We start from the raw sequence: 24,798 nt of genomic DNA, 5'->3' as shown, positions 1-24,798 counted from the left end.
TTTAGCTAAACCTTGCACTGAGCAGGGGGTGGGACTCAATAGCCCATGAGGCCTTTTCCAACTCTGATTTCATGAAGGATTTACTTTGGCTTAACTAATAATCTATTGCTTGAGTATATTTGTAGTCCACTTGAAGGAATAGGATATGGTTATGCTTCTGTAATACTGGGAGATGTGGCTTCAAAAAGAGCTCTCACCGTAGCTATATCTTCTGATAAGAGTTTTGTCTATAATTTAAAATGTATGGTGCCTACAATGGTGTGCTCTAAAGAGGTGTGAATAGTACTGCTGTAGCATACAATAAATAGAAATGATCAGTTATTAAATGTTTATTTTTTTGCTGAGGATTCAGTATAAAAATATTTTTCTTCTAAATATATTTTAAGTGCTAAACCGAGCTGCAGTCACATCAAATAGGGAGGTTGCAATTCCCTACAAATCTAGGCCAATAAGACTATTTTTCACCCATAAAAGTTGTGTTAAAACAGATGTTGCAAAAAATGTATAAGAATCACACCAATCTAATTACAAGAAACAAAAACTGTAACTTACAATATGTCTGTAATGACAAATTACAAGCATCAATTATTTTTCCTATTATGCCCCATGCACATTGCATGAATTTACAGTAGTGAAAATCACTTCGGTTGTACAGTAAATATGGCCTGGAAGAAAGATAAAGCAGTGCGTACATGTCTATGGAATAAGGGAGCTGGGAATCAAAGGAAGACTTAAACCTAAAGAGCCATCCTTGAAAAGAAATCCGAAGTTTGATAATTTTGATAGATTTGTCATATAAACATTTTCAGTAACAAAAAAGTTCACATTTCTCAAATTCTAATGAATTGATTTGTATGTATGTGTGGGGAAAATGAGTAATAATATAATCAAGTGCTTTGCACATTTCCCATATATATTTATGGAGTTTGTGCAGGAGAACGTCCCAGTGGATTGCACTCTGCTTCTGGTTAGCGCCCTGTTTTCTGAACCCAGTGAAGCAGCCTGGAGTCCTTCAGATGGTTTGGACTTCAACTTCTATCAGCCCCTGGTTGAATGGTCATTGATCAAGGACACTTGGAGCTGCAGTCCAAACTGTGGAGGCTCCTAAATTGAGGAAGACATCAATAAGCATTCTAATTCTTATGACATACAAAGGCACTGCTTGACTGCTCATAACATAGATTAAACCTTGCTGTAGATGCCATGCAAACCACTTTTTAAAAATAAGGGCACAATGATGGAGAGTGAGAGGGTGATGACTAACAGTGATGGAACTAATTTAGCAATGGTGGAAGACTAATATTCAAATGATTTTCACATGAGAATGTCCAAGAAGAACCATCATCCATAACAAGCATTCTTCAAAAACATAATTAACATTTAACAAATCTATTCCTGATAACTCCACAGACACAATGAAGGAAGACCTATACATGTTTTCACATGATAATGTTCACACCAAAAAACAAAAACATTTAACACCTCCCCTCTCAACAACCTGACAGATACAGAGAAAGAAAGGCCTATATGTTTATTCCTGAGCTCTTGAAGACAATTCTCCATTGGAGTAAAGTCAGTGTTTTATGGCCTAGACTTGGAAATATTTTGTCAACTCCCTGATTTATTTTCCCAACATTATTTTTACATATAATTAGGCACTATCATTCATATATACATACACACACATTACTAGAAACCACTTCCAACAAATCTTTCAAATATACATTCTTTCCTATTCAGGCTGGAAAATCTATTTACAATCTAGTCTGAAAGAAACCCAAGTTGTTGTTTTTTTTAGCTTGACACAACAAATAACCAGTATAAGGCTCCTTCTCCTCACAGCTTCTCAAAGGGAAACAAATGCTTGGCTTCTCCTTTTTTCTGTCTTCGACTCTTTCTTGTTGTTTTTGATCCCTTATTCTGTTCCTCCACTTGTCGGTTTTGGGGCCAGGAAATAGCCATATCTTCAGCCGGTGTCTCTGAGCTTGGACCTCCTTTTTCTTCTTCATCATCATCAGAAGAGAATCCAGCCCCTCTTTCCACCACAACTCCTGCTGCCTCATTCTGAAAGAGAAGAAGATGAAATGACAAACTGATGCTGCAAAGGAACTCCCTCTGTAATGGGAATTTCTTTGCCCTGCAAGAAAAAAAATATACTGGGGCCAGAGACAAGCTTCCACCCCCTACTAGTGTGGACCACACTAGTAGAAAACAACAAATAACAAAAACCCTCCAGTAGTTTAAATTTTTAAAAATAGCTGATTTAGGCAATTTTCTCCAGTTTGTGATGAGCTAGGAGGGCAGCAACACTTCTATTATTCTGTGCAGTTTGCAGGCAAAAATAACTAGCTTCCCCATCTCCACTTGACATATTCTGAAATTATTCAAAGCATTATACTGATTGATGTGGCATTCATCTGTTTGCCTTATATTTTTAAAGTTTATATCTTTCTCCCAGGGAAGTGAATTATATAAATTTGGAAAAGACCACAAAGGCCATGGATGATAGAAGTTGCAATATAACAGCATGTGGAAGGTCACATTCCTTCATCCCTGGCATAAATTATGTGTATTTGGGTGACCATACTGTATTTTAAAGTCATTCTGATATTTAACACACACTTTGTTTTTCATCAGAAACTGAATTCAGGCTCCATTATGGCTGAAATAACCTTGGGACAGTAAAAATGCAGATATATACCAGGCATTTGATACCTTAATAGAATAGCGCGCTTTCAGTCTCTCTCTGATCAGAAGGCCTTTTACCAGCAGTTTCCAGTTTCCCAGCACCCTCTTCTCTCGCTTCTGTTTTGAAAAGTCAGTAGTTAAGAGTTAGAAATTGAAGGACACACAGAAAACAAATGTTTTGTTGTCCAAAAAATGCCATACAATAGGAAGAACCCTACTAGCAAGAACAAAGAAGAAAAGGGTTTATCAAAGTCTTTGGGAAAATCTAGGATGGGTTAAACATTTGAAGTATTTTTTTTAACTTGAGCTGAAGAAGTAGATGTCTTCAAGCTTTGGAGCTTGAGTATTCACATTTCTGTTATCCATACATAGTCCTGGAACCAAACCCACACAGGTATCAAGGACTCACTGTCCTACTAACCAGTTCTTTATTTAAATTGGCTTTCTGGCTTTGTCATATTGCCACTACCACTGGAAAAAAAGAGACTATCACCTCAGTCTTGAAGGCCTTCTTACCTCCTTCTCCTTCTTTTCTCTCTCTGCCTCTTCATTTTCCCAGGCTGCGACAAGCACCTCTTTATACTCTTCGCAGATGACATAACCTTCCGTGCTGGTGAGAAGAACACAATAACCTATTATAATTGAGCTCAGCTGCAAAAGTTGTGTCTCATATAGGAAGACAAGTAGCAATCCAAAGCTGTTTATGTCTTTGTGTAAATGCTTATAAACACCAGTGCTTCCAGGTAAACATAGAATACATGAGGGATGGGATATTCACGAGAGGCTGAAAGATGGGATATAAACATGATGACAATAAACTTCCCATTTCTTCTATGAAGGGGTCTTCATTGATTTATCTAGACCTGATGCTCACTGTCTGAATGCTAGGGATATAGGGACACCAAGGTAGGGAACAGGATGGGAGCAGTTTTCATCCACTTCTGGGTGAATGGTAAAAAAAAGAAAAAGTAACAGCTGCCTAGTATTCCCATTCTGTTTCAGTCATGGAAAGTAGCAAAGGTACCTGAGCCAACAGTACTCTCTCTGTCGACTAAGTATGGTAGAAGTTTTGGAGGTAACAAGGGGACCTCTTACAGGAAGTCACTATGAACTTAAAATTCAAAAGTAATGCAATGAGGGGGACTGAAGTTACACTGCATCTTTGCTTCTATTAAAGGTATTTTAAGACATTTTGGCAGGGAGTTTTCAAACTGTATCCATTCTCTTATAAACTCAATAATGGTAAAAAAGTAAAGAGCATAACATTTAAACACTGCAATGAGTAACAGCAACACCACAATAAGTAACAAGAAGAAATTACTTTAAAATTCTCTAGGTTCAGTATGTGAGTAGCCCTGTACGATAAATATTCCTATGACATACTCTCCCCAGTAACCAAAAAATCATCAGGACCAATGAGCAGGATGGCATTTTTCTTCATAAAAACAGAAAGTAAGTCTGGGTGACCTACACTGGGTGTGAGTAGCCACCATGAAAATCGAAACCAGTAACTGCTTGAACACAGTCAATATCCAGTTTGCGTGCCACTCTGTTGAGATTAGGAAGCTTTAACTGCACACAGCCTATTGGCAACATCTTGGGTTGGAAGAGGTACACATTCCCAAATTCGTTCCGGGGAACCTGAAAGAAGGGGGGGGGAAGCATTGTTAGATTACTTTTAAGCAGAAATTGGCTCTTGTTGAAATGCCAAACACACATATAGTACCACTCAAATATGATAAATGGGAAAATAGTGGTACTATAACCTTCCAAGAATGTTTCAGTTTGAGAAAATTTGAATACAATATAAGTTTTAAGAAATATTTTGACACTCAATGATTAAAACATTATAGTTCCAAAAAGATTCATATTTTAATGTATTATTTTTCAAAAGACAATATTTTTATTAGATTCAAATTGATTTTTGATAGCACATAGAGTTCAGCCAAAAAGCTGGGTTCACATTCTACCTACATTCCTCAATGGATATTCTAGATTTGCTCTAGTGGCTCCATGAAAGTCCACAAAGATGTGAGGTGGGAAGGTGTGTTTCACTAGTGGAGTTGAGATACCAGTAGATACAACCCACAGAGTCCAACAAGATTCTTAATTTCCAAAATGGTTAAATTTTAGGATCTGAGAAATTCAGTGATTACAGCCCACACTTTAATGGAATATATTCTTAGGATAACATAAATTCCATAGGTTCTGATATGAAAAAATAATCAATGATGGTAGCGGAATACTGCCGAAACTACTTTGTATATCTGGATGCAGAATCACATCTGTTGTAACTGGATAAATATTCCTTAAGGTACCATGGGAAAATCAATCCCTCCCTCCCTCCCCCCCCCCCTCTCTCTTTCTCTCTAACACACATACATATATCTCACTGAGAGATGCATTTATATTTGTATAAATTCAGGTACCATGTTATTATTTTTCTGAAGTGTTGTGTTGCTGTGCCAACAGGGTACTTAGGACAGCCTATCCTGAAATCTGTCCTTGTCAACAATCAATACAAATGATGAACATTGGAATCTACTAAAGCTTGTCTGCCATGAGCTTTTCTCCTCCTTACCCTTCCATCCACAGCTATAGGGGGCTGGTACTCTTCTGTTTGCCAGAGACCAAAAAGCGGCAAATCCTTTTTATCCCGGTTTGCAGGTTCTGCCATTCGTGCTTTCCTTGCGTGGTTTGAGTAACCTTTGACCATCTGCGCAAAACACAAAAGAGTCCAATGCCCTCACCTATTTCCTTTGCATGCATTAATGTGATGGGTCAGCAAAGTCTGGCTTACGAGCTACATTTAATTCAATCCTCCAGGTTTGCTCTGTTTTCCATAAGTCCATACCATCATCACAAAAGTTTTCTGTTAAACAACCCACTCTAAAATAGCAAAATAGCGAACCACTGCTCCTGAAGACCTCCAGGACCCGCAGTTCATATTTATACAGTTTCCCCCTACTTCTACTCTTAACCATACCCTCAAAGAAAACAAACCTTCAGCTATTCCATTGGAACCGGGAAGTAAAAAGCAAAAACCCACTGGTAGTTTTGTTTCTGACCCAAAATTGCCAAAAAAATTAGATGGAATGGCTACCGAATGAATGAAAGTGCTCCTCCCTGCAGTAGAAGGAAGAAGCACCTGTTGCTACATCTGTCATCATACTGATGTCTTCAACAGGCTATACAAGTCATTCAGATATTCTAGCTTTGCAACATCCACAACCATTTGGAAAGTTAGGCTCCAAAACTAATGCATTCTAGAGATCCAGAGTAATGAGTGCTATTAATCTGAATGAGAGGAACCCCTGATCTCAGGTCCCCACAGTCACCCATTTAGTTAAGGCTATCTTGAGCCTTAACTAAATCCTGATGATATTAGAGTTTCATGGTCAGAGGTTATGTCTCTTTAAATAGTAGCAGCTGGGGAGCAACCTTCTTGTAGGCTTCCCAGACACATCTGCTTGGCTGGACTAGACAGGCCTTTGGTTTGATTCAACAGAGCTGTTCTAATGTTTTTCGGTTTATGAAGCTTCAAGTGCAGTTACCTTATAGTGTTGTTAAATGAGAGATGAGAGATGCATCTCCCAGATACAACTATTATCACCTTACCTTGTATGGCAATTCTCCAATCCTCACCACTCGAGCTTGCTTCAGCCAGGTGTCCTTGGAGTGAAGCGTATGAATACAATCTCTGAAAAAAGTCATAGCCACCATTTTAAGTTCTATTATCAATGTACACAGTAATACAAGCCTAAAAATTAAAGTCAGTTTAAACTAAAACTGACCCATAAAATTAATAAGATTTATTTACACGTTGACTCACCATTCAAGAATTCTTTCAGTGGGTCTACCCTAGATAGGACCAATCAAGATGGCACACTGTAATGTGTTATTAACAGTGTGCATATCATTAACACCATTATTTAAAGAAAATATACTTAGTATTTAAAATTTCCATAATTCTGTTCCAAGGCAACCAGTAATATATCAACAGAGTGAGCAAATCTTCAAAGATTTACTTTTACATAAACTGTTTTATTTTTTCTCATGGTGAAAGGGAAAAAGTCCTATGCAGGGTGAGGGTACACAAATCCCAACCTCCAACCAACAAGAATCCTCTGCCCCTCAGGCAGTTTTCCAGGCATTGCGTTCAGGAATAATTCCAGTCGTAAGAGTCATAAATCAAGATGCTGAATTCATACCTCATAATCAAAAGCTCCCTTTTAGAAAATATAAACCCTGGATCTAACGAACATATTTATTATGAATTCATGTTAATAGTACATAGAGACACACAGATTTTGAGTTTGGCCACATAAGATGCTCTGGCTCAGAGGTAGCGGCACCAGCTAGAGTCAGTTTGGGAATCAGGATGGGGTGGAATTAAAAACCACTGAGAAATCTTGGCTGCCCAAATCTGGTGCATGATTATCGCAGCTAATGGAAACATGAAGTGCTACTTAAATATTTTTAGATTTTCTGAAAACACTGGAGATGGAAAATATCTATTAACTGTTCACAGAACAATACCAAATGGGGACACATTTTACAGCATGCCTCACCTGGAGTACACTGCTTCCCCTCGGCAATATCCTAAGATAGCAGCGGTTTCAGGATAGATGGCTTCATATTTAAGAAGATGCCTCTTCAGAGCATAAAGTGGGTGGTTCTTGTATTCTCCTATGGATGTTGGCAGGGGCTGATCTTGATGTTTAACTATAAACTAGAAATCACACCATTAATGGCAAGCTTTGGACAAGTATCTCACACAAATGTATATTTAATTTTATGGAAACATAGACTAAAAGCAAGATCAGGACGATCCTGCATATGGTCACTTGTTCAAAAAGAGGCATGAAGGCATCACATCACAAAAGGCCTTTTGACTGCAGGCAATAAAGGATGAAAAATGGCCTGAGGAACCAGTAAGTTCCCTAACTTTGTCTCAATTCTCTCTTGCCCTTTCAAAATCCAAAATTAAGTTTATTCAATGAAGCCTAGTCACACACATTCAGAATATGCTTCACCCATGATCTCCATTTTTACACACATAGAGATGTGCATGTGCATATGGTATTTTTGCAGCCTGGGAATCCAAAAGTATAGAACAGGTGAAGCTACTGAATCTACCCAGACCTAACTCTAGCCATGAGAATAATAATTATATTGATTTTTATTTACCTCTCTATCTTCTTTCTTCTCTCTTTCCACAAGAGGGGTCCTGTATGGTTCTAAGGTATCTTCCCACCACTGGGGGTCCACTCGAGTTTTTCTTGTTGTGGTCATCCATGCTGGGTCATACCTCTGCGTTATATCTTTGACATACCCGGTGTTGTCGATGCCAATGATGTAGCACACTGGCTTTGTGGCATACTTGAAGCACAGTGAAGGCTGGCCAACTGTGCCATGGACACAGTCCACACACACCCAACGATCTTCCCGTTCCAAAAAAACCTCCGCCCACTGGTCTGTGCCTCTCAGTTTATATGTCACTTGTTCTCCCCCATCACTCTCACCTTTTTCATCACTAGAAATTATTTTATTCCTTTTCTTTACTGAGTTTGAAGAACATGGGCTGGCTGTTTTCTGCGTTGGGGCATCAACTGTCTTTGAATTCCTGGATCCTTTTGACACCAAAGGCCCAGATCTCTTCCTGTGCTCAAAAGTGCCTTTTGCTTTACAGACTCCTAATGATGATTTCTGCTTCCTCCTGGGAGTTTCAAAATCTTCATCAGACACACTGCTATCCTCCTCCTCTTCCTCTGAAACAGAAAATTCAGAGTCGCTATCTTCATCGCTTCCACTTTCCTCTTTATACGACACTTTCGAGGCCACCTTTCGTTGGCGGTCATTTTTGGGCTTTCCTAAGCCTTCCTTTTCCCTCAAGTTGCTCTCATGGTGGGCAGATTCATTTCCTTTCTGAGTACCACTAAGCACTGGTGACTTATTTACTGTTCCTTTGGTTTCTGAGGTGTTTGGTTTCTTGTCCTCTTTCTGGCTCCTTGGTGAAACCTTCTCTTGTTCTGCTTCTTGCTTGGTCTTGTGTGATCCTGTGCATTTTGGGGCTGCAATCTTAGGCTTTTTGGCAGAACCACGCGATTTTGTAGAAACTGCAGCGGAAGCACACTTTTTAGAGGAAGAATTTCTCTGGAATAAAGAAACAAGAGCACTGGATGCTGAAAAAATTAAGCAGTCAAGAGAAGAGTGAGTTAAAAGTTAGTGACTCGTAAAAATAAACCAATAAAATTGAACTGCTACATCAATTCACTCTTCTTAACCACTTGCAAGAGTCTGGAGGCCCATATTCAGATACCGGACATGTAGACTTTGTTTTTAAGGAGAAGTATGTACAGACAAGGAACAGAATTGGGTATCCATCACTGGCGTTGCTCTACCTGACTACTTACCACCATACAGTGGCATTAGAGTATGGGGGAAAGACGTGGTAACCCTTGAGGTCAAAGTAAGAAAGCAAAACATGCTTCCAACACTGAGTGCTGCTTGCAAGAAGAGATCGAGGAATGAAAAAGTTGGGAGTGAGGTATCAGGAGGCAATGGGAACTTGAAAAGGGGAAGGGATAGTCAAGGGAGGGTTGAAGAGGATGATGGAGATAGCAGAGGTGAGAGAAGTGAGGAGCACGAAGAGAAGATATGGAGAGGCAAGGAGCATGTGGAAAAAGACTGAAAAGACAGTGAATGTTTAGAGCAGAAGAAAAAAGAGCACAGGGAGGGGAAATGAAGGTAGGTTTTGAAGAACAAAGAATGTATTGGGTTTAGGAGAATGAAGTGGGAGGGCAAAAGAACAAGAGGCAGGGGCAGGAAAGTGCTAGATGGTGTGGATGCAGGAGCAAGCAGATGGCGAAGAGGGATCAGAAAGAGTGCAAGAGCAGAATGAACTTGGCAGGCTTGGAGGAAAAGGGGATAGGAAGACCAGGACAAGAAATGTGAGAGAAATGTGACAGAAATGCTGGACTTGCCTAAGAGGATATTACCAGCATGAATGGGAAAGAATAGAAATGCAGCTAGGTAGGAAAAATAAGAATAATCAGGAAAGCCCTTTTTAAAATAGAGGTCAATTTCTTATTTTATATTGGGGTTTTTTTCTGCCAGAGAGCAGTAAGAGACAGTGTGCCTCCTTGCACCATTGGTTTGGTATAATTTTTATTTTGGTCTGTGAAAAGTGCAGGGTTCCAGATTTGCTTTCTCTTTCTTCAACTGACTCTGGGGGAGTGAGAATAGGACTGTACTGTTTCTGTTTCCCTGTTTAGTATCATTCTCATTGCCTTTTTAAATCTAAATGTAGGCACAAGGTCACAGAACAGCAACCAAGCCAGTAATCTCCTCTTGGAGTTGGGCTGAGAGGTGTTACAAGGAGGCAGACCCATGATCAAACATCTGCATACAGAGGTTAATCCTCAGTCAGTACCTCCTTTGTCAAAGATATTACAGCTGGAGACTCACATGGCTATAAAAAAATTCTGGAGACCAGTACCTATAATCTTCTCGCTACATGGCCCTAGAGCACAATGTTGGTATGTTTACTCAGAATCAGGTCTTGGAGGAATGTAATCACAGGAGATGCAGTCTGGGGAAAAAGATGGAGCATAAAAAAGATATAAGTTGAATTTCCACCTTGACAGCCAAACCTACCTTCTCCAATGATTCTTTCAGAGGAATGGGCTGTACAGACAATACAAGCCGGCACAGAAGTTGCAGTGCTCGCAAAATAAGTAAAAATATCTATTAAAAAAGACCAAAAAAGACCAAAGTAATCAATTTGGAAGGTATGTTATACTTCTGGAACATGGCCATACAGCCCAGAAAACATACAACAACCCTAAGTTATACAAATAATGTCCCCTCCGACCAATCCTCCCGCACACTTTATTTGTAATACATATTCCTCACCAAAAAAGCAGTAGAGAACTTTTCTCCACTGCCAATGTGGCAGATTTAAGACTCAGATCTCTCCTCATGCCACAAGTGACACAGTTACTCTAAGGCCAGGCAGCGTCTAAGAGACTCCTCTACTGGAATGGCCTGGCCTTTGGAAGGCATATTTCTTGCTAAGAATGAAGATGCCATTTAAAAAATACAAATCTTCAAATATGTCAGTAGGAACACTGACATGCATAGCTAAAATGGGTAAAATTAGGTTTTCATTTCATACATGTAAACATTTAAAAAAGTGGAATGTTTGTTGCACAACATACCAAATACATACTGGCTTGTTTCACATGATATAAAAACAATGGTCGAGATCCTGCATCAGGAAATGTAGTTCTGTCGTTCTAGCTATGACTCCTAATGTAAACCCCACAAACCCATCTCAGTAACAAGGTAGTACCACAAATGTAGAGATTTCCAAGCTTTTTTTTTTCGTGTCAGGAGCAACCCGAGTTGCTTCTGGAGTGAGAGAATTGGCCGTCTGCAAGGACGTTGCCCAGGGGACGCCCGGATGTTTTGATGTTTTTACCATCCTTGTGGGAGGCTTCTCTCATGTCCCCGCATGGAGCTGGAGCTGATAGAGGGAGCTCATCCACACTCTCCCCAGGTGTGATGACTCATGGGCCTTGTAGTCCTGTTCCTAGTACTATTGTGGCAGACGAAGAGGAAAACATGGGGTTTTCGCCGGTTCAGCAAGAGCCGGAGTCCCTTCACCTGCAGGATGTTGATGTTTGCCCTCAAGAATTCAGCCAAACAGGCCTTGGGCAGCACTTCCCTCCGTTTCCCAGGAAGGAATCTTATTCTAGAGACAGAGGAGTTAGGGAAGCTAATCGGAGAAGTCTGAGAATCGCTGCCAAACATCAAGCTGATTAGGCCTGCTTCCCTTGGGAAATTCTAAGGAGTCATACATCTGGACAGAGTCGGGTTTCGCTTCTCGTTCTCTAGGGAAAGAGTTCCGTTGGCGGGAAAACGAGACCCAATATAGGTGTTTGGCGTGAGGGATTCTTTGCGGAGTCAATTGATCACCTTCAGGAGAGAGATCGTGTGTGGACTTCGTAACCCCAGTTCCTTGCTTCCCGGATCAAGCTTCAAGCCTTGCCCTGCCTTGCGGTTTTACCACGGACCCTGCTTCATGCTTCATGTTTTGCCTTGTCTCCAGTCACGGACCTAGTCAAGAATCAAGTTTATTTCCAGCCTTGTTGTCAAGCTTCATTGGACTCTAAGACTCTGTTATTTCCCCACACTATTGCTTGGCAAAGTGTGTGTTTCGGTCAAGTGGATTAAAACTTTGAACTCTAATATCATTTATTGGACAATACATTTTTGGACTATATTTGACCTCATTTGAAAGGTCTGCTTCTGAACTATATTCTTCACTTGTTTTTATTGATTTTATATATTTCTTTAATAAAGATATTAGATAGAGACTGGCCTCTGTGTAAGGTTATTGGTGCCCAGCAGCCAGGGACCTGACACCAGGTGGGATTCGAACCTGGCAGCTTTCAGGTCAGCAACCCAACCTTCAAGTCACTTAGTCCACTACGCCATCTGGGGGCTCCATTTCCAAGATGATTGGGAGCAGGGTAGTACGTGAAGAAGCACCCAGCCTTCCTCCAGCAACAACATGTGCCACACCCACTGAAATGGAGTCCCATCAGCACTACCTGTCAGTGTCTCACTGCCAGAAGACTGGGTGTTTCTTTTCTTCCCACCCTGCTCTTCAGCATTTCAAAAACGCCAATGTTGGTGAGACTGCCCAGCTTCTAAGCTAGCTTTTTGGAGGGATACTTCCTGATTGCTGCAATGGTGAACAGCTATACATATAAATTCCAAAATGTATTATTCATGACATCATAAATACCAAACAGGACACCCCCTTTAAGTGCTTCGATTTTTTACACTGAACAAGTTGTTGGGAACAAAAAAGGATCAATGCATGTGCTATATATAGTAATTAGGGAGACAGGGATTTCTAAAGTGCATGTCTACCCTTTTTTCACCCTTCAGTTCCCTTGATTTATGTTTTCAAACCTTTTTTCTTCTTCCAAAAGTTAGTTAATGTTTTATGCAATTTCTCAAGTCGCTCCTGACACACAAAAATCACACTTAGTCTCAGAAGAAAGGATTAATGAGGCTTCTAGCCTCAGGATAGTTGAGAGTCAGCTCATGTGTGGGTGGGCATTATAGGCAATCTTATATTGCCTATCTCCTTTTCTAAATCTAAGATGGATTTCCTGCCAGAATAAACTTAAGTTTTACTTTTAACCTTACTAGAGCATCTTACGTATTTTTCTCCTATTTTATACTACTAGCTCATGTATTGCATTGTCTATGTTGCACTCCACTTAGTACAGATACCAAATAATTCCTACATGAGTGACTGTTGATTGTTACTGCTATTTGAACCTTTCCAACTTTCTTGCATCGTCACCTTATGGCTGGTGCAACAGTGATCTTGCTTATCCCCAAAAGCCTTGTGCCACTTACATGTACCAATTCTTCTTCATCTCGTGCTGCATAGATAGCAAAACGCCTCTCAAGGGTAGCTTGCCAACCTTCTTCATTATCCGAGAGATCACTGTTAACAGTGAAGGTTGCAACAAACCTTGAAGAACAAAACTATATTTCATTGTTCTGCTTGCTCAGCTGACATCTTAACAGCAGACCTCATCATTTGGGGCAGTAATAGGGAGTTCACCCATTTTTATATGATTATTTTTAAAATGTCTTGAGAACTTATCATTACGAAAGCTATTTTTGCTTCACTTGTCACAAATAAAAGTATAGTGCCAGTTTTCGTTTGTTTGCTTGTTTATTTGTTTAAAGAGAAAACAGGAGGAGAAATATCCTTACCACTTCACAAGGTTTGAGAGGTACACACGGTCTACACGATCTTCAGGCACTTTAGTGAAGCGAGTGGGGATGATGGAAAGACCAATAGCTTGCAGATCTGACTGACAGCAGATCTTGTTTCTATAGAAGCCATTTGCTAAGAGGCACAGCAAGTGAACCTGTTGGGAAAAGGATATATTACATAGTGCACTTTAGATTTGTTTTTACACCTCAAGAGTTCAAATTCTGATCAAATTCATCTAATCTTCCAGAAGGACAGCTCTGCCCAAGCGCCGATATTTCAGATCTGATAGATTAGTTCTTCTGAGATGCAAAGTGGTTCATAATTTTTAAAAAAAACCAATGTAGTTCGATGCCATTTTAACTGTCATGGCTTCAATTGACAAAATCCTGAAATTGGTAGTTTGACAAGCAACTTCAAATTCTTCAATAAAGAGGTATAATGCTACAATTCCCAATTTTTTAAATCATGCTATTAATCCTAGCATTCCATAGGACACAAACACAATAGTTAAAGTGAGACTAAACAGCTATAACTGAGTAGCACAGATATGCTCCAAGAGATTCAGAAGCAGACTGTTAGCTGGAACATGTGAGGGCAGGCTGCAACTCTCATCCATAGCTGCTGTGAGTCTCCTTCAGGAGAGACAAAGCAGGATGATGATGATGATGATGATGATGATAACAACATTCCAAACATTCAAACTTTTTAATTATATTTGGAATATAATAAATTATTTTAAGAACTTGGCTAATACCTCAAAGAAACAAACATATTCATGATGCTCCTGTGATGCTAGTACTGTTCACTTAAGTGTGGTATGACATGGGTTGGTTAGTTTATTGGTGAAACTCCTTTTGTGTTGGAATTTAAAATATTGGTGTTTCCAGTCTGTGTGCACTTTGACTTAAGGAACAACTATCTATAATGTTTACAAAGAAATAAATACAAGTGTAGCCCTATAGATTACTGATACACCAACATTTCATAAAAGCTTATGTTAGAGATCTTCCAAATAACATTATGTGTTCATTTAAAAAAAACTCTAACTCATCTTTCATTTTTGTACAATGACTCAGGATGTATATAGTCCCCATATCATTTCAAAAGACAATTCAAAATGTTCCAAAATCTAAAACTGTTCAAATGGGTAGCTGACATAGTGACACTTGTACTTTCTGATATTTCATTGTAATCAGACTTTTTTTTTCATTCACAACATTTTTGAAAGCATGTCACATTGAAGAGGGGACAAGTTTGTTTTCTGCTATCCTGGGGACTAGGACACAGAACAATGGATTCAAATATCAGAAAAAAAGATTCCACTCAAACATTAGAAATAACTTTCTGACAATAAGAGCTGTTCGACAGTGGAATATGCTGCCTTGGAGTGTGACAGAATCTCCTTCCCTGAGGGTTTTTAAGCAGAGGGTGGATGGCCATCTCTCTGGGGTGCTTCGATTGCATTTTCCTGCATGATAGAATGGAGTAGAACTTGGTGGCCCTTGGTGTCTCTTCCAACTCTATGATTCTATGAAATTATTTAAAATAGTACATATAAAACTACCTTCAGACTTTGTGCAAGCTGTTTATGAAACATAGATAATTTTTGTGTTTAGCTTTAAATCCATATATGTAATATTATATCTCTAAGATATTACGTATATGTAAAATCCAAAAAAATCAAAAATCCCAAACATTTCTGGTCCCAAACATTTCCAATAAGAGATACTTAACCTGTACTGCCTTGCTTGAATTTCCATGTTACCTCCTCTAATAGAGAGAACTGTTTGACAAACTGTCTTAAGAGACAGCAGATTCTCTATTGCTGTTATTTAAACAGAGGCTGAACAACCATTTCTGACTAATACTTTCATTATATTTTACCTTGAAAATCCTGAACTGAGGAGGAATTTGCACCTCCAAGGTTCTTCTGTGTCAGGGAAGAAGACCTCATGAGACATATACAAATTTTTCTCCTCACAGTTGCTACCTCTTTCCTATATTTTACCTTGTGTGTATCTTCGCGGACTTCCTTATTGAAACGTTTCATCATTCTACGGAGGTAAGTCTCAAACTCAGTCTGTCTCTTCTCTCTGGAAGATGTCATGAAAACATGTAAAAGAGTGCTATCCAGGAACTACATTACTTGACTCTGAATAGATGCCCAAACCAAGAAAACAAATTTGGATATCACTGTTTATCAGAGATTATATACCCTGTGTGTGATACTGTTTGTCTGATTTTTAAAAGTTTTAAAAACATTTAACTTCTACCTACACATTCAATCTAATCAAATAACAAAAATCAGAAGACAGGACTATTTCAAAAAGAGCAATATGGAAATTAGTAACTAATAAATTAAAAACCAAGAGCAAAAAACACTGGATTTAGTAGCCAAATTTAAGAAAAATATAGACCATCCAGTTGCTTTTAAAAATGTAAGTAGTTAAAAAAAACCCAATAGGTTTCTAAAAGTAAATGGAACAGCCTTAGACAATTTCTGGATGGCATGATTTTAATACTGAATGTAATGTTTTTAAATGTTTATTATGTATTATTTTTAACTCAATTTATTTTAAACTTATATTTTGTATGTGTTTAAGGCACTGAATAATTGCCATATGTAAGCCGCCTTGAGTCCCCTTCAGGGTAGAGAAAGGCAGGGTACAAATAGAGTAAATAATAAATAAATAAATAAATAAACAGTGTAACTAGCTGATGAAAATAGCTAGTAACATATATGCATACCAGGATGGAAATGATCCTGTTCACAGTGGCTGTTCTAAAGGCAAAAGCATGAAGAGCAAAAAAAAAAAAGTCTTCAAAATGGCACATTTTCACATCTTCAAAGAACTGCTTCATTTTTCTGAAGATAATTACATCTTTAGCTATCATCAAGCTTCGTTTTCTGAAGGTAATGAGCATTTTCAATCTTTAGTTTTTAAAATCTATGCATTAAATCCAAAGGTTAAGTCATTTTGGATAACTTTGGACACTGAGCTTGTGGGACTCAACTTACCTTCTCTCTCTTTTCTTTGCCTGTTCTGGAGTCTCAATCTCGATTTCAACTGTTTCTTTGGGAAGTGTTGGCGCTGCAATCTTTTCCAGCAGCTCTATCTCAGGCTCATGAAGTTCTGGAAACAAAATGCATATCTTGATGTTGTGGTTCAAATAATGTCCAAAAGCTCTTCAGTGTGGTTGGTTAGTTTAAATCAAATAACATTTAAAAAAAACACTTTTAAGCATAGAGAACCTTAACTTAGTGATAAACAAAAAGAATACAAAACTAGATGAGATAGGATAAAATCTGGTTTGCTGAAGATTTTAGAGAAAAAGCCCAAATACTGTTGTACTAAATTAAATAATTAATTAAAGAGAATCATAATCAATGAAGAAGGAAACCAAAGATGTATTACCTTCAACATCTTCCCACTCATCTTCGCTTTCCTCCTCTTCCTCTTTCTTCTTGATGGTGAACTCTTTTTTTATACCCTTCTTTTGAGGACTGCTCTGCAAGCCACTATAATAAATGCAAGAATAAATTAACAGGCATCAATTAAAATACTTCTCTCACTTAATTCCACACTTGTCCTCTGGCATGTCCATGTTTGCAAGTTAGCTTCTTTCAATTAAGCTACATTTCACTTTGAGCGAATGGGTGCATTTACACTGTGGAATTAAAGCAGTTTGACATTACTTTATCTGTCATGGCTCAATGCTATGGAATCCTGGAATGTGTAGTTTGGTGAGGTACCAATTCTCTTTTGCAGAGAAGGCTAAAGACCTCACAAAAATACATTTTCCAATATTCCATAGCACTGAGCCATGACAGATAAAGTAATGTCAAACTGCAACAATTTTACAGTGTAGATGCATCATAAGCCTCCCATATATAAGTTTACCACACATATTCCCTGGGGTTAGAAATGCAGGATCAGAAGCAAAGATAGAAAAAATGGGAATGAAAAAATGTATGCGGGGGCGGGGGGTTAGATCGGGAAACACCTTCTACTGAAAGCTGACTACAGATTCATGCCTGAGGCCAAACAAATGCCTAAAGAAGTGTTGTTGAAGGCTTTCATGACTGGAATCAAAGGGTTGTTGTGTGTTTTCTGGGCTGTATGGCTATATTCCAGAAGCATTATCTCCTGACATTTTGCCCCCCTCTGATGTGCCATACATGTGGGCAAAACGTCAAGAGAGAAAGCTTCTGGAACATGGCCATACAGCCGAGAAAACACACAAGTCTAAAGAAGTGTTCACCAGTGCAGTTCTATGGCTAGCTTCTGTCAGTCAGCAGAAGTTGACCATAGCGTTATGCTTAGAAATTCCAAAAGAAAACATATTCATCAAATCCACAACTTAAACCCACAAGTGTAACTGTACATTTACTTGGCATGACATTTGGGTATTTGTAGGGGGTCCTCTGGGAGAGATGGGGGGAATTGAGCCCTGACCCCCTTATACTGTATTTCTTCCATTATAAGACACCATTGATTCTAAGATGCACTCCAATTTCAGTACTACCACGACCAACAAAAATACATGAGATACACCTGCAATTCTAAGACACACCCCATTTTAGAAATGTTTATATAGGGAAAAATGTTTCTTAGAATTGAACAAATACAGTAATGGCCCACCTCTGATTTACAAGCAGTGCATTAATGCATGTTATCCTATCACCCTTATTTGGAGCCACTTACCAGCAGAAGCAGTCAAACTATGACCGAAGTCATTAATAAATAAAAGCTCCAAGATTCCTGACCTATCTCATTCCTAACAAATCAGAACCTAAAGCTGGAGTTCATTCACTAACAGTTTATGATTCTTGGAACCAGACACAGTACTAAGCTTTAGCTTGTTGGTGCAACGTGTAAAAAATCAGAGCAATTTGGGTTTGTTGTTTGTTATGTGCAAACCAGATCTATACAATCCCTTACCTTGATCTCTCTCCCTTCTTATAGGATCCTTGTTTTTCTACAGTTCTATTCTCCTCTTTAATTCTGGGCTTTTTGGCTTTCTGCTCTGCATTTTTGTAAGAGGAGGAGGTAGAAACGCTTTCTTCATGTTCTCTTTTCTTCTTTTTTTCGGAGGAAGCCTTGGGCAAACGTTTTGCATTCTTGGGTTTTTCAGCTTCAAAATCATCTGTATCAAATGAGAGGGAAGGTAGAGAAAACAGAAATCACACATTTGTAGAAAAAATGATGATCCGTTTGAATCACTGTAATTCCAACATGCAATGGACCTCAATGTAAATATTAATCGCCGTTGAATTTTTCTATGTGTTTCTTTCTTCCCCATAGTTATCCACATCCAAACCCAATCCTGTTCCAACACACTGAGGTCTCTTCTACACTTCCATAAAATCCAGATTATCAAATCAGATAATCCACATTATCTGCTTTGAACTGGATTATCTGAGTCTACACTGCCGCATAATCCAGTTCAAAGCATATAATCTGGATTTTATATGCCAGTATAGAGGAGGCCCCAGTCTTCAGGAGACCAGGGTTTTGGGTTTCAATCCTGAGGAAAAAATGGGATGAGAATAGTAACCCCATAATAATATACCCATTAGTTGGCCTTGGTCACACACTCTCAGTCTCAGAGGAAAGCAATGGTGAACCTCTTCTGAATAAATCTTACCAAGAAAACCCATTGATAGATTCACTTTAGGGGTGCCATTTGTTGAAGCACTTGAAGGCACTAAATAACCACAAAGGAATTTTCTGACCTCCTGCTTGAAACTTGTATGACCCAGTGCCTCTCTGCACTCTTACATTGTGTCATAATCTGGAACTGAGATGGATTTAATTGGCCTTGTTACCACTTAAGGCACATAAGACATTCAACGTACACCAACAAGTGCCAATTTATGTGCCACAAGAAACATATTTTTCTCTTTCTTAGGGCAGAATATCTAGTGCATATCATGTAGCAACAATACCTGTTAAATTTATTTCAGTTCTAGGTTGAAACGAAACAAAATATGGAAACGTCAGCGTATGTAGAACTATTTCTGAGGCACTGTAAAAATGTATTTTAATATTTTAATTAATGAATATTTATTACTAGTATTAGTACCAAGAAGGCTTTGGTCGCCTTGGTGGATGACCTCCGCAGGGAACTTGATAGGGGGAGTGTGACCCTGTTGGTTCTCTTGGACATCTCAGCGGCTTTCGATACCATCGACCATGGTATCCTTCTGGGTCATCTCTCCGGAATGGGTATTGGGGGTACTGCTTTGCAGTGGCTCTGTTCCTTCCTGGAGGATCGTACCCAGTTGGTGAAGCTGGGAGATACCTGCTCGGACCCCTGGCATTTGACCTGTGGGGTCCCACAAGGTTCTATTCTATCTCCTATGCTATTCAACATCTACATGAAACTGCTGGGCGAGGTCATCCGGAGTTTTGGAGTGTGGTGCCATCTCTACGCAGATGACACCCAACTCTACTACTCTTTTCCACCAAACTCCAAGGAAGCCCCTTGGGTCCTGGACCAGTGCCTGGCTCCTGTTATGGACTAGATGAGGGCTAATAAGCTGAAGTTTAATCCTGACATGACAGAGGTCCTCCTGGTCAGTTGTGTGACCGATCAGGATATAGGGTGGCAACCTGTGCTTGACAGGGTTACATTCCCCCTGAAGGCACAGGTCCGCAGTCTAGGGGTCCTCCTAGACTCAGCGCTGACGCTTGATACTCAGGTGTCGGCGGTGGCTGGGAGGGCCTTTGCACAATTAAAGCTTGTGCGCCAGCTGCGACCGTATCTCGAGACATCTGACTTGAACAGGGTGGTCCATGCCTTAGTTACCTCTAGAATGGATTACTACAATGCGCTCTACATGGAGCTGCCTTTGAAGACGGCTCGAAAACTACAACTAGTTCAAAGATCAGCAGCCAGATTGTTAACTGGAGCCAGTTACAGGGAGAGGTCTACTCCCCTGTTTAAACAGCTCCACTGGCTGCCATTAAGTTTCCAGTCCCGAGGTGCAGGTTGTTACCTAGAAAGCCCTAAACGATTCGGGACCGGCCTATCTTCGTGACCTCAACTCTACCTATGAACCTGTGTGATCTCTTAGATCTTCTGGAGAGGCTCTTCTCTCACTTCCTGCCCCTTCGCAAGAGTGGTTAGTGGGGATGCAGGAGGGGGCCTTCTCTGTGGTGGCTCCCTGGCTCTGGAATTCTCTCCCCAGGGAGATTAGGTTAGCACCGACCCTCGCTGTCTTCCGTAAGCAATTAAAACATGGATTTTTGATCATGCTTTTGATTAGACAAGCCCTTATAACCTGGCCCCTATTCATATTTAAATCCGCCCTCCCACCTTACAGTTGTTTTTATTTTAGGATTTTTCCCCCTATCTGCTGCCAACCCCATGTATTCCTACTTGATTATACATCAGTTCTAATCCTAGGGCCTGATGAGGATGGGACCTTCTAAGGCTTACCCTCCCAAACAAAATTAGACAGGCTCCCTCCCTCCTATCTTTCCAAAAGATAACGAAAACGTGGTTATGGGACCAGGCATTTGAGCATGAGTAGCAGCAGAAATGAGATATGAATATATGACTCATTGACAGACCCCACCTGGACATGAAAAGCGCCTTAAATGAATATTTAAATGTATAATTATGTATGTTTTTAATGTATGCTCTTAATTTTATTGTAATTTTTAATCTTAATTGATTTTTAAATTTGATATAAACTGTTTTTTGATGTATATGTTTATATTGTAAGCCGCCCTGAGTCCCCTGATGGGTGAGAAGGGCAGGGTAGAAGTGATGTAATAAATATAATAAATAAAATAATTGTGACTGATTGGGCTTGTCCCCATGTGAGCCACTCCGAGTCCCTTCGGGGAGATGATGGCAGCATACAAATATAAAGTTGTTGTTGTTATTATTATTATAAAGGTAAAGATTTTCCCCTGACCTTAAGTCTAGTCATGTCCAACTCTGGGGGTTGGTGCTCATCTCCATTTCTAAGCCGAAGAGTCGCCGTTGTCCGTAAACACCTCCTAGGTCATGTGGCCAGCATGACTGCATAGAGCACCATTACCTTCCCATCAGAGCGGTATCTATTGATCTACTCACATTTTCATGTTTTCAAACTGCTAGGTTGGCAAAAGCTGGGGCTAACAGCGGGAGCTCACCCACTCCGCGGATTCAAACTGCCAACCTTTTAGTCAGCAAGTTCAGCAGCTCAGAGGTTTAACAAGGGATGATGAAAGCTGCTGAACCTTGGAAACTAAAAATTCAGGACTCCCCCATAGTGTATCTTTATTTCTAGCTTATTTTTAGATAAAGTAAATGAGAACATCATATAACTTTCTTCTGGTCGAGAAAAATGACACATTTCATTTCAAGCCACCAAGTGATAAGAAATCAAGAATCCTACGCCAAGAATGAAATTTTTTTGTAATTCACAATAGTTTTTGTACCATCTTTCAAGGAAAAGCAGTTTGTTTATATGTGCCTCCAAGTCACCAATTGACGAATGGCAACCTCATAAATTTAATGGGGTTTTCTTAGGCAAAGATGATTTGGGGGGCTTCCACAATGCCCCTATATCCCAGGTCTGATCCCAGATTATATGATTATCCCAGATTATCTGGCAGTGGAGAAACATTTAATCCAGTTTAAAACAGATAATCTTGCATCAGGTCCTGGGATATGGGGCAGTGTAGAGATGGTTTTGCCAGTTCCTTTCTTTGAAATATAGCCTAGCATTCATTGGGGTTAAGGTATACAAATATTTCACTGCTTAATTTCCAAGAGCACGAGAGATCTACTATGTTTAGGTACTTGAAAGCAGTTTAGAAAGTAAAATGTTCAGCATGTTTTTTAAAGTGCCTACAGCACCTGGAATTCATTAGCAGTTTCCCATCCAAGTCGTAACCAGGATTGACCCTACTTAGCTTCAAAGTTCAGGTAGCATCAGGCCCCTTTAGGCCCTCAAATGACTAAAAAAAATGAAAACACACTCCAAAATTATTCAACAAAGGCTACTGTCTGTTGTCTATTCTCTTCTTGATCAAGTTCTTTTTAAAAAATATCTATTTTCATTCCCTGAAACGTTTTGTTATTTCACTCATCTGAAATATTTTGCTCAGTCTTAACAGCCTTTTCTTATACAACAAGTTTTCCTTATGTAGTTGCTGGAAGCAACTCAGCAAAAGTCTCTTCTGTTCACGTGCTTGTTGCATAAGGCAGCAGAGCATGGGATGCTGAAGACATTCACACATTAAATGCTTTTGCTGGGTCTCTTGGTAAACAGATTCTGGAAAAGGAGGGCTGCATTTCATCCTGGAAGGTTAATAAATGCCCATTCCACAGGAAGCAAAAATCATTTAAAGGGTGGGGATGGACTATCTCTGTTGTTTCCTTTAATTCGGTTTTATACGGAGTTATGCAATGGAATCCTGGCCAGAGAGTGTCAAAAGCTGTTAATGGTTATAGATACACTCTCAGAGTAACAACAACAGAAAAGTTAGTGGCTGAGAGGAATATCATAAAATAATAAATAAAAATAAATACATAAAATAATATAAAAATAATATAATGGATATACATAAATAATAATAAAATTAAACATCCCTGAATTGGGGTGAGACGTTTTAAAGGCGCCTTTCGATTAAACAGTTCACCAGACAATGCCCTCCTCCAACTATAACTTACTATCAGCTCCTGCACTTTATCATTATCCCCTACCCTACAGATTTAGCATTCTAAATTACATTGCCCTTCTAGCCCCAATTTATTATTGGCTCCTGCACTTTCTCACCAGCCCTGTCTTGAAACTCTATTGTACAAGCTCCTATCCTAAGAGTTTCAGTATTTATTACTGTTTAAGTTATTGGTTGTTTGATGTTGTTGTTATGATGCTGTTTTAAATTTTATTGAGTTGTGTTTTTAATCTATGTCTGATCAGACTTGTTCCCATGTAAACCGCCCTGAGTCCCTTCGGGGAGATGGAGGCGGAATACAAAAATAAAGTTATTATTATTATAATTCCTTTTTCACTTGGATCACTTTCTGAGATTAAAGAGCAAAGCAATGCTAGCCCACTTGCATGTTACCTTTCACTTAGGGCCTTTCCACGCAGCTATATAACCCAGAATATCAAGGCAGATAATCCACAATATCTGCTTTGAACTGGGTTATCTGAGTCCACACTGCCATATATTCCAGTTCAAAGCGGACAATGTGGGATATTATTCAGTTGTGTGGAAGGGGCCTGAATTATACGAGTCTCCACTGCCATACAACTTGGGATCGGATCCTAGGATACATATAGGACAGTGTAGAAAGGGCCCCAAAGCAGATGTGGATTACATGATCTGATAATCTGTATTATATGACAGTGTAGAAAGAGCCATAGGTCCCATCCACACTGCCAGATAAAATCCAGATTGTCTACTTTGAATTGGATTATATGGCAGTGTAGACTCAGATAGTCCAATTCAAAGCACATAATGTGGATCATCTTTTCGATCATCTGTATTATATGACAGTGTAGGAGCCATAGGCCACACCTACACTGCCAGATAAAATCCAGATTACCTGTTTTGAACTGGATTATATGGCAGTGTAGTTTAAAGCAGCTTAAGCGGCTGAGGGGGAAAAGGAAAGGGCCTGAGGCTGTGAGGAATGGGGGGAGTTGAAGTCCAAAACACCTGGAGGGAAGGCCCAAGTTTGCCCAGGCCTGCTGTAGAATGAATGCGTTTCGACTCTGCTTTGATTGCTATGGCAACTTGCAGTTGGGTGAGGCACCAGCACTCTTCAGCAGAGAAGGCGAAAGCCTCTTAAAGCTACAGCGCCCTTGATCCCATAGCATTGAGCCATGCATTCACTCTACAGTGCAGGCACGCTCTGTGTATCTCTTCTCTCCCTCCCTTCATCAGGGATTAATGCAGGATCCCAGCGCTTGGTTCTTTTAGGGTCTCACCGCCTGGCTTCCCGTCCCTCCGGGGTCTCTTGCCGGCGCCCTGCAGCGAGGGGCGGCCCTTGCGCTTGTTGCTGTCGCTCATCGCCGGCGGCGCCTTCAGGAGCTTCCTTCCCGCATGAGGAGCCCAACAGGGGAAACAATGGAGAGAGAGAGAGAGAGAGAGAGCGCCACTGGCCACTAGGGGGCGTGCCAGCGCAACTGGAGAAGGAAGAAGGTCTGATTCGCTCCTATAGCCACTTCTTGCATTTTTGTTTCTGCTTCCCTTAAGCCAGTGAGGCCCAATCTCTTTTTTGAACTCCAACTCCCAGAAGCCTCAGCTGCCTTGGGCCATGATGAGGGTTTCTGGGAATTG

At 39.8% G+C, this 24,798-nt stretch overlaps 1 protein-coding gene across 2 annotated transcripts; it reads right to left on the bottom strand.

Moving 5' to 3' along the window:
• Positions 1 to 314: 314 nt before the first annotated feature.
• Positions 315 to 24,653, bottom strand: xpc (XPC complex subunit, DNA damage recognition and repair factor). 2 transcript variants are annotated; one of them, XM_003217779.4, is made up of 16 exons: positions 24,447 to 24,653; positions 18,445 to 18,649; positions 16,918 to 17,021; positions 16,521 to 16,635; positions 15,510 to 15,594; positions 13,498 to 13,655; positions 13,132 to 13,249; positions 10,348 to 10,437; positions 7,879 to 8,844; positions 7,260 to 7,420; positions 6,307 to 6,388; positions 5,270 to 5,404; positions 4,160 to 4,329; positions 3,205 to 3,298; positions 2,716 to 2,805; positions 315 to 2,064 (listed from the first exon to the last, which is right to left on the bottom strand). In XM_003217779.4, the coding sequence occupies exons 1-16, from the start codon at positions 24,526 to 24,528 to the stop codon at positions 1,837 to 1,839; spliced, it is 2,883 nt and encodes a 960-aa protein (XP_003217827.1). In that variant the 5' UTR covers positions 24,529 to 24,653; the 3' UTR covers positions 315 to 1,836. The 2 variants fall into 2 exon arrangements, with proteins under 2 accessions (XP_003217827.1, XP_008103517.1); XM_008105310.3 differs by lacking the exon at positions 10,348 to 10,437.
• Positions 24,654 to 24,798: the final 145 nt, after the last annotated feature.

Source organism: Anolis carolinensis, chromosome 2 (assembly GCF_035594765.1).
Source record: "Anolis carolinensis isolate JA03-04 chromosome 2, rAnoCar3.1.pri, whole genome shotgun sequence".
Lineage (NCBI taxonomy): Eukaryota > Metazoa > Chordata > Lepidosauria > Squamata > Dactyloidae > Anolis > Anolis carolinensis.
This window is presented reverse-complemented; position numbering and strand designations above follow the sequence as displayed.